The sequence below is a fragment of the Balaenoptera physalus genome (genome assembly GCF_965194825.1).
Source record: "Balaenoptera physalus genome assembly, chromosome: 16".
Taxonomy (NCBI): Eukaryota; Metazoa; Chordata; class Mammalia; order Artiodactyla; family Balaenopteridae; genus Balaenoptera; species Balaenoptera physalus.
The window spans coordinates 680909-690701 of record NC_138898.1 but is presented as its reverse complement, the minus strand read 5'-3'; the positions used below and the strand labels follow the sequence as shown (position 1 = coordinate 690701).

At 65.5% G+C, this 9793-nt stretch overlaps 1 protein-coding gene across 2 annotated transcripts; it reads right to left on the bottom strand.

The window, feature by feature from the left end:
• Positions 1 to 210: 210 nt before the first annotated feature.
• EEF1A2 (eukaryotic translation elongation factor 1 alpha 2) lies at positions 211 to 8836 on the bottom strand. Of its 2 annotated transcripts, none has more exons than XM_082430659.1 (8): positions 8683 to 8836; positions 7124 to 7345; positions 5335 to 5514; positions 4569 to 4865; positions 3534 to 3684; positions 2134 to 2390; positions 1261 to 1495; positions 211 to 615 (listed from the first exon to the last, which is right to left on the bottom strand). In XM_082430659.1, the coding sequence occupies exons 2-8, from the start codon at positions 7265 to 7267 to the stop codon at positions 488 to 490; spliced, it is 1392 nt and encodes a 463-aa protein (XP_082286785.1). In that variant the 5' UTR covers positions 7268 to 7345; positions 8683 to 8836; the 3' UTR covers positions 211 to 487. The 2 variants fall into 2 exon arrangements, with proteins under 2 accessions (XP_082286785.1, XP_082286786.1); XM_082430660.1 differs by lacking the exon at positions 8683 to 8836 and adding an exon at positions 8510 to 8664.
• Between the last annotated feature and the right edge of the window lie 957 nt (positions 8837 to 9793).

Here is a 9793-nt window from a genome sequence, read left to right as displayed (position 1 = left end):
CCTCACCAGCTGGACTCTGGATCCAGTGCCCCACCGCCCCCCTGGGTAGCACAGGTGGACACCTGGCCAGGTCGCCCACAGGGGCGGTGGGTGCCGGGCGGGACGCCAGGTGGGACGGGGCTGGCAACTTGGTGGGGGACCAGGAGGGGTCCTAACGAGCGCCCTCCCGCAGGGCGAGCCGCCCACCCCCCAGCAGCAGGCACACACGGCTCCGGGGTGGCTCAGTTTATTGGTAAAACGGGCACTGAGCGTGGCAAAGGCTGGACGCGGAAGCCGGGGCGGCGGCGGGGGCGCTTTTCCTCTTAAAGAACTTCCACTGGACCTTGATGGCGAGCATCCAGTCGCTGACGGAGAGCCTCTTACAAGCGGAGGTGCAGACATGCGCCTGGCGGGGGGGCGGGGCGCCGGGACCGCGCCGGGAGCGGGGCCGGGGGCGGGGGCGGGGCGCGGCGCCGCCGGGGAGGGTCGCGCCGCGGGCGCCCGCGCTTCACTTGCCCGCCTTCTGCGCCTTCTGCGCCGATTTGGTGACCTTACCGGCGCCGCCGCTCTTCTTCTCCACATTCTTGATGACGCCCACGGCCACCGTCTGCCGCATGTCGCGCACGGCGAAGCGGCCTGCGGGGAGGGGGCGTGAGGAGCGGGCCGGGATGCAGCGCGCAGGCGCACTCGCGCCCGCAGCATCCTCCCCAGCCCCTGGCCCTGGGGCGGGACCCTAGCGCTGGGCACCGAGCTCTCTGCGCCTGTTTTGGGGCGGGGGGGACAGTAGAGTACGAGGCTCCTGTCTCCTTAGGTGGCAGGAATAACACACATAGGACTCCGCCAAGGCGTCGTTGTGGGAATTAAATGGTATGTGAACAGTACTTAGGGCAGCCTGGCGCGGAGTACAGTACACCCTTTTAGCTATCTTGAAGATGGCCAGCAACCTTGCATAAGGCAGCTCTCTGATATAGGTCTGTGGGTCATCCTTGGGGTATCTGTGGGGCAGGCCAGCTGGAGGCAGGTGGCCAGTCCTAACTCTGCCACCAGACTAGCTGTGGGCCTTGGGTGACTCTGCAGAGCAGGATACCATCCCAGGCCCACCCAGTGGGGCCACCTGTGCTCCATGAGACAAAGGCCAAGGCCGGGGGTCTCCTGCTAAGCTCTAAGCTGCAGCGGAAAAGTGCAGGACCCTCCGTCCACCCCACCCCCACAGTCGTCCTCTGCCATTGGCCTGGACTGGCCACCACCCCGGGGCTGCCCCTCCCTCACCACCCGGCTCACCGAGAGGTGGGTACTGGGAGAAGCTCTCCACACACATGGGCTTCCCCGGGACCATCTCCACGATGGCCGCATCGCCGGACTTCAGGGACTTGGGGTTGTCCTCCAACTTCTTTCCAGAGCGCCGGTCAATCTTCTCCTTCAGCTCAGCAAACTTGCAAGCAATGTGGGCTGTGTGGCAGTCAATGACCGGCGAGTAGCCAGCGCTGATCTGCCCAGGGTGGTTCAGAATGATGACCTGTGGACAGAGGTGCATGAGGCCATCAGGCCTCGCCCAGCATCGCCCAGCACCCAAGTCCAGGAGGAGGTTCCGCCCACCCCCAGGTCCCTGGGGCCCAGAGTGCTGACCATGGAGGAAGGTCAGTCTAGGGGGAACCCAGGCCCCCGGACCTGGACCCCAAGGTCCTCTTCAAGCATCTAAAAAGCCACAAGAGATAAACAACGACGAGGGCACAGTTTGAAAGGCCCAGCGGCCAGAGCAAAGACGGGGGATGACAAAACTGGACTTCGATTATCATATTTCAATTATATCTCAGTAAAGCCAATTTAAAAAATCCTAGTCACGTGAAGAGGTGACCAAAGAGGGCATAGTGAAAATGTAGAGGATAAAGTATCACAGGCCTGTCCCGGGCAATAAACTGATAAAAGCGTTTTCAGGACCAAAGTGGGACCTCAGTGAGGCTGGAAGCACCAAGGCCGGGGCGCACCCCGCCTGCTCTTCCTGCCTGCGCCCTCGGCCGGCTTCAGCCCTGCCCGGCCTCAGTTGCCCACTCTGTGAAGCGGGGGGCTCAGTCCTCCCCGGTGCCAGGCAGCCCCCTCGCCTGAGGACAGCCCTGGTACCGGTGGGGGGGCCCTGCCGGCCACCGGGCTGCCCACCTGGGACGTGAACTGGGCGGCCTCCTGGGGAGGGTCGGACTTGCTGTCCCCGCACACGTTGCCCCTGCGGATGTCCTTGACCGACACGTTCTTCACGTTAAAGCCTACGTTGTCCCCGGGCAGGGCCTCGCTCAGCGCCTCGTGGTGCATCTCCACTGACTTCACCTCTGTGGTGATGTTCACAGGTGCAAAGGTCACCACCATGCCCGGCCGGAGGATGCCCGTCTCCACTCGGCCCACGGGCACGGTGCCAATGCCTGCGCAGAGAGGAAGGGGGCCGTGAGGGCAGGCTGGGGCCAGGGGTGCCCTGTCCTCCCTGGCAGGTGGGGGGTGGCCACGTGGCGGGAGGGAGGGGACAGGGAGACCCTGGGCGAGGCGGACGCTGAGACGTTCAGACAGAAGCGGAGGCTTGCGCGCCCCGCCAGCGGAAGAAGGGACTGAGGAAGAGAGCTCCCAGAACACAGGAAGCATGGGCAAGGAGGGGTCCCACCCCTGCCCCCGGGTGGCAGCTTCCCCCGGAGGAGGCACTGGGGGACCCTCCTCTCCTCGAGGCCCCACCCTGTGAGGCAGAAGCCCACCCAGGGTGGCCTGCCCGGCGCTGGTGCTGCTGTCTTGGGGGTCATTCCCAAAGGGGCGTGGGTGCCCCTGCACTTCTCAGGATCTGCTTACACTGTGTGGCTGCCCGGTGGGGGTCTGGTGCTCCCCAGAGTGGGGGGGCAGGGGGCGGGGGGGGGTTCCAGCCGGTCTCGCTGGCTGTGACAGAGGCTCGTGTGGCGCTGCGGAGACTGAGGCTGGTGGCCACTCTGTGCAGGGCGAGCGTGACACCCCCATCCTGCACGCAGCCCCTGCACCTCTGCCACAGCCTCCTGGCTGGGAGTCCCCCACCGCTGACCCCTCGTGGGCCTCATATTTGTTTATGGTTCTATATCATTTCATGACCAGCTTTTCTCATTCCTGGAGTGGATCGTGTCTCCCCCAAGACAGGGATCTCCAGGTGGAGAGTAATATGTGACTCTCCCTGTGCCACCAGCTTCTGGTATAGGGCTGGGCACTTATCTGGAGGGAGGAAGACCCTGGCAAACTCGGGACAGACTGATGGACGGGCGGGGAGGTGGGTGGATAAATGGACCGATGGGTGGATGGATGAATGGACTGATGAAGAAATGGATAATAGATGGGTCGGGGGTGGGGGTGGATAGAGGGACAGATGGATGGATGGATGGAGATGGGTGGATGGGTGGCCCCCTGGAAAGCGTGCAGCATGGAGGAAGAGGCTGAAATAACCCGGTCCGGATGCTCCTGGTCAGGGGCCCATTCTCAGGAGGGGGTCTGAGGGCAGAGCTGGCCAGGCGTGCAGGGTGGGTGCTGCAGCGGGCGGTGGCCATGGAGCCCTCACTCACCGCCGATCTTGTACACGTCCTGCAGCGGCAGGCGCAGGGGCTTGTCTGTGGGGCGCGTGGGGGGCAGGATGGTGTCCAGGGCCTCCAGCAGGGACACGCCACTGGCGTTCCCTTCCTTCCGCTCCACTTTCCAGCCCTTGAACCACGGCATCTGGGCAGGAGGAAGAAAGCACCGTCCTAGAGCCCATGTGCCCCCGCACCACCCACCCCACAGCCATGGCCTCCGGGCCCACGGTTGGCTCATTCCTCCCTACGTGAGATCCCACGAGGGGAGCTCAATCCACGAGATACAAGCACGCAGCCCAGCCAGAAGGGGCGGCCCCCAACCATGGGTGCAGGGCTGAGTTTCCCCTGGCTCTCCTGAGATACCCCCCGTGCCCACCTCCCTCAGTGTGGGCAGCTGCAGCCTGGCCAGGAGTAGCGACCCCTGCTGGGCCAGGGGTGGCCTCTGGCTTGACCGGGTGAGGCACGTGGTCTCGGGCTCCACAAATTCAAAACAACCAGTCCCACTCATCACCTCCTACCGAGACAGAGTCCCCAGGACATGGGCTGCCAGAGCCACCAGCTTCCCAGCTGACCCCAGAGAGCCAGCCCTCGGCCCTTTGCTGTCCCGGCCTGCTCTGGGCCTCGGGGAGGTGCCTGGGGGGCCTCGGGGAGGTGCCTGGGAGGCCCCCGTGGCCTCGGCTCCTGGGGGGAGATGCAACCCTGCCACGCAGGTCTCTGGAGACAGAGACAGCGCAAGTGGGCCTGGGCCCCGGCAGCCGCTGCCCCCGCAGTGTCAACCTGGGGGTGGGGCGTGTCCCTGGCCAGAGAAGGGGCTGCAGCGGCTTCTGCCAGCCTCACGGGGAGGTTGAGCTGAGGGCAGAGCGTCTGGCCCCCAAGGAGTCTGGGGCTCCCACCAGCGCGGACACCCACAGGGGGCTGGCAGCGCACTTGTAGCACAGCCCTCTGACCTCCTGCTGGCTGGCTGTGCCCGCCCTGACCCAGGGCCCTCAGGGAGGGGTCCGAGCAGCCCCACCGCTGCTGGGCACTCACGTTGGGCGAGGGCTCCAGCATGTTGTCGCCGTGCCAGCCCGAGATGGGCACGAAGGGCACGGTGGCTGGGTTGTAGCCGATCTTCTTGATATAGGCGCTGACCTCCTTGACGATCTCGTCGTAGCGCTTCTCGCTGTAGGCGGGCTCCGTGGAGTCCATCTTGTTGACCCCCACGATAAGCTGCTTCACGCCCAGCGTGTAGGCCAGCAGTGCGTGCTCCCGGGTCTGCCCGTTCTTGGAGATGCCCGCCTCAAACTCGCCCACTCCCGCCGCTACGATCAACACGGCGCAGTCCGCCTGCCCGGCAGGTCGGGCAAGGTGAGCCCAGACCTCGCCCAGCACCCAAGCCCAGGCCCTCTGGGCAGCAGACAGGGGCCTGGGCCATCTCCTGGGGATGGAACCTGGGGGTCCCAACCTTAAGGGCAGTGTCTGTCTGTCTGTCTGTGTGAATGCCCTGGCAATGGCGGATGACCCGGGGGCATTTCTGCCCACATTTCAGTGTCCCCATCCTGGCCTCTGTGTCTTCTGTCTGTGAAGGTGGCCCTGACAGTGGCTGGCTGTCCTTACAGGCACCCTTGCCTGGCTGAGATGTCGGGGCACTTAGTTCTTTGGGGGGCGAGTGGTGACAAAGGTGAGGGGTCTCGTGCCCTGGCGAGGAAGCAGAGGAGACCCAACTACCGCTCACTGCTTCCAGGGCCCCCAGGGTCTCCTGAATGGTGCCCTCGCCCCGCCTCCCGCTCCCCCGGGCCCCCGAGGCCCCGCCCACCTGGGAGGTGCCTGTGATCATGTTCTTGATGAAGTCGCGGTGGCCTGGGGCGTCGATGATGGTGATGTAGTACTTGGTGGTCTCAAACTTCCAGAGGGAGATGTCGATGGTGATGCCGCGCTCCCGCTCAGCTTTCAGCTTGTCCAGCACCCAGGCGTACTTGAAGGAGCCCTTCCCCATCTGGAGGGGCAGGGACGTGGCTCAGGACGGGACCGGGACTCAGCTGGCCTGGCCACGGGTCCCCCTGGGGCGCAGGAGCAGCATGTCACAGCAGAGAGACCCCTCCCTCCTGCTGGAACCCTGGGACTCTGGACCCACCTCTGGAACTGGGGACACCCGGACCTCATCCCTGCCCTGCCCAGACCGGCCTCCGGCCACCTAAACGGGCGCCACCAGCAGGGGGCGCAAGGGCCTGGGAGCAGCCTGAGAGCCGCCCTGGTTTCAAGCCCTCCCCTGGCTGAGGGATCCCCTTTATCTGAAGCCAGGGTCCCCACCCCACCCCACCCCCCAGATCCCTGTGTTAGCCGATGACCCCACTGGGTTTCAGGCTGTCCAACCAAAAAGCCCCTCTGTGATTTTTTTTTTTTTTTTTTTTAAGGGAAAAAGAAAGAAAGAAATCAGATGAGGTCGCAAGGAAGGGCCTGGCTTTCCAGTTCTTTCTACAGCCGCTAAAGCTTCCCAGCGGCTCTGAGGCCCCTCCTCCACTCCCCGCCCCGCCTGACCAGGGAAAGCAAGGCCGGGCTACCCTCTCCCAACGCCTGTGCCAAGTGCCCAGCGAGACCCCCAGGGTCAGGGCTGCGGTCAGGGTGGCAGCTGTGGTCACTGCCCAGCTGGCCTAAGTTCCGTGCCACGGCCATGCACGGACAGGGCTCTGCCCTCCAGGGAGGCTGCCCAGCCAGGGTCCAGCTAGACCCGAACCAGACACCCTGCAGACACCCTCAGCCCCCCTCAACACCAGCCCCGCAGGGAAGAAGAGACACAGCTTTGGGGCCCAGGAGCACCCCCCCCGGCCCCATGAGCAGGGTTCAGCCCAGGCCAGCAGCTGCCCCCTCCTGAGCCCTGGCACCGGCCATCCAGGTGAGACCCCTCACAGCTCCCCAACAGGAGCTTCTCCCGGAGCTCAGGGGTGGAGGTAGGAGGCACAGAGAGCAGACCCCCACTCCATGGACACGTTCCACCCATGGGTCTCGGACGCTTGAGAGGATCAGCTTCAGGAAATGGGGGGTCAGCCATCAAGGCCCCTCTCAGCCTCACCAGGTGACAAAGACCCCCCCCAAAAAAAGGGTGCCAGCCTGGACAAGCAGCCTGCCCCAGCCCGGCAGGAGAAAATGGAGCTGACGGGCTGGGTGCCCATCAGTCAGCTATTAATAGCCGCTCTGAGTCCCGGCCCAGCCCTGGGACAAGCAAGGACAGCGCCACCTCCAGCCCCAGACCTCAGCCCTGGGGACATGGGAACCCAGCCCTGGGGGCTCAGAGACAGTGACCCACACTGGGAGAAATGCACCTCCAGCCCCTCCCCCACCTGGGGCTGGTCCAGCAGGTCATCCCACCTGCCCCCCACCAGGCACCTCCTCAGAGACAGGCTCCCCCTGCTGCCCCCATGCCTTTCCCATCTGGATGCTGTGACGTACACACCTCCCACCTGGGGTCCTTAGGGCTCACGCCCCTCTTGCCCCAGAGGAGTGAATCTGAGCTACGTGCCCCAGGGTCAGGGAAGCATCAGCCCGGCTGCCATGGGGGAACCCGACCTCATGGTGGAGGCAAAGGTGGGAGCCCCCCCAGGGCTCACCTCGGCCGCCTCCTTTTCAAACTTCTCGATGGTCCTCTTGTCGATGCCCCCGCATTTGTAGATGAGGTGGCCAGTCGTGGTGGACTTGCCCGAGTCCACGTGGCCGATGACCACGATGTTGATGTGGGTCTTTTCCTTGCCCATTCTGCCCGGGGTGTGGGGAGGGGCTGGCACGACCTGGGGTGCTCTGGCTCAGGGCGAGGGGGACGCTGAGCAGTGACTCTGTGGGTCGAGGTGGGGAGCAAAGGTGACGGAGGGCCTCAGAGAGAAGCCCAGCAAAGACACTGCCCTGCACAGGTCGGGAGCACACCCTGACCACAGTCCGAGCCCCCAAGGCCAGAGCCAGGTCTCCGTGTTTAGCTGAGCAGAGCCCGGGGGCAAGCCCAAACAGTCCAGTAGCTGTAAATGTCTGAGTGCTGTGCCTACAGAGCCCCACTCCCCACCATGAAAGAAGTTAACCCCCATCTGGAGAGACCGAGAAACACCAGCCTGGGTGAGCCCCATGACCAGTCAGGGGCCTGGTGATGAGTCACCCCGCCCAGCTCTCCAGTGCCCTGTGCCCGGCGCTTGCTCCCCTCCCACGGTCTTGGGCTGGGACACCGCACCCGATCCCAGCCCCCACCCCCCGCCCCGCAGAGCTGCCACGGTGGAGAGGTGGTCAGTGCTTCCCACTCCCCTCCTTGAGCGGGGACGGCGCCATCTTCCCCTCATCCCTGCCCGGCAGGCTGGCACCGGGGAGACAGGCTGGCCCAGAGCTCAAGCAGGGCGATGCGGTGCCCAGATCAGGGGCCCAGAATAGCTCGGGCCCTCCCCGGGGTCTGGATGGGGGCAGACAGTAGGGCAGGGAGGTGGGGGTCCCTGCTCTGTCCAGAGGAGGGAGAATCTGGCCCCAGCAGCCAAGCTCAGCAGATGCCAGACAGCGATGCCCTCAGCCTGGTGGGGGCAGAGGGCCATACCCTCCCCCTTCCCTCTGGTCACAGGGTCACAGCCCCTGCCTCATCCTGGAGGTCAATGGAGAAACCTGGGCAGCCCGGGGAGGGGAGCAGGTGGCTGGGGAAGGGAAAGCGGGAGAAAACGGTGCACCCTAGGGTGCGGACACCAGGTGGACACCACCTGCCCGGGTGGAGGTGGGGTGGCAAGGACCCCTCAGGTCTCACAGCCTCCCCCTCCCCCTCTACGTCCGGGAGGGCACCCCCAGCACCCACCCTCACCAGCCCCCAGCGCTGACGACCCTTCCCGAACCCCGCAGGGCCCCCGGGGCGATCCCAAGGTCACGGCTGCAGGTTGATCGCCGCCGCCCAGGAGACTCGCCCCCGCCGCGGCAGCCCCGTAAACAAGCGCTACCGCGGTGCCCCCACCCCACCCAGGGCCGCCCGGGGGACTGACCCCGGTGCTGGGTCCGGAGTCCCTGGGCGGGCAGCCGATCTCCTCGGGGAGCAGCGCAGCCTCGCCAGGCGCCGGGCCGACCAGTCTCTGCCCCTAGGACTGGTCCCCGGGGAAGGGACCCTCTGCGGAAAGCTGGGGGCGGGGGTGGGGACCCGGAGGCCCAGCGTCCTTACCCGGAGCCGAGGTCTCAGCCAGAGGGACTGGCGGCGCCGGCGCCGGCGGTTTTATCTCTCCAGGAGGGGGTCCACCTATTGACGGAGCAGGCGCAGTGCACTGCACCCCTGCAGTACGGCAATGCGGTACCGGCGCGGGCGGGGCCGGGGGCGGGGATGCGAGGGATGCAGGGATGCAGGGGTACAGGGACAGCGGGCCCGCGGACGCACGCGAGCGCGACAGGGACGCGAGAGGAGGATGTGGCGAGGGAGCGAGCTACAAAGGCGGAGACGAGACGCACCCGGAGGGAGCGCGGGCGGGGAGAGAAAAACAGGCGGAGGCGGCGAGAGCCGGGGTGGGGAGAGGGAACAGAAAGGAGGGAGGGGCAGAGATGGAGAGAGGCCCGGAGAGAAACAGCTAGAGGCAGAGGGCAGATGCAGCAAGACTGAAACGCCAGGCTCAGGCACGCGAGCGGAGAGCAGCGCTGCGCCGAGCACAAAAAGACATTTGGATCATAAAAGGAGGTCCCAGGGACGGGCCAGTCCGCAAGGGTGGGGCAGGTGGGGGCAGGGGAGGAGCAGGTCAGGCCTGGGGGGTGGCTGAGGTCGGCCTCTGGGCGGCTGTCCTGCCGGCACCTGATTTACAATGGTGCTGTGTTCTGAGGCATCTCTCCAGGGTGGCCCAGGGGGTGCAGACCCCCTGGTGGGACCCCAGAATCTGCTTGTTTCCAAGCCCCCTGCCCCCCATGTGCCTGCCACACAGGCTTGCCCCAGCAGGATCCCAAAGCCAGGCTTCTGCAGCCCGGCCCCGTGGTGTGGCATGGAAACTGTGGCCTCCAGGGTCCCCTCAGCTCGGCCAAGTGGCCTGAGGCTCCATCAGCAGATCCAGCCAGCTCACCCTCCCTCCGAGGCCCTGGAAAGAACTGTTTTCCACCCTGGGCCCCTTTTGGTACAGGGAACACTTGAAGTCCACCCCCAGAGCCCACTGAAATCTTTGAGGGCTGCCCTGGTCTGCACACATGGGCCGGGTTCCCAGGGATGCAGAGTTTGCCAAGGAAAGAAATCAGCTCCCAGAGAGAGTTCCAGGCTGTGGCCCTGAGGCCTCCCCTCAATCTGTAGGAAGTGGATGTCC

Bases quoted from the DNA above. Each gene is read 5' to 3' on its own strand.
- EEF1A2 (XM_082430659.1), bottom strand. From the start codon at position 7,267: ATGGGCAAGGAAAAGACCCACATCAACATCGTGGTCATCGGCCACGTG. The intron at 4,866-5,334 runs GTGGGCGGGGCC...CCTGCCGGGCAG, and splicing joins TGATCACAGGCACCTCCCAG to GCGGACTGCGCCGTGTTGAT. The intron at 616-1,260 runs GTGAGCCGGGTG...CCCTCCCCGCAG, and splicing joins CTCCCAGTACCCACCTCTCG to GCCGCTTCGCCGTGCGCGAC.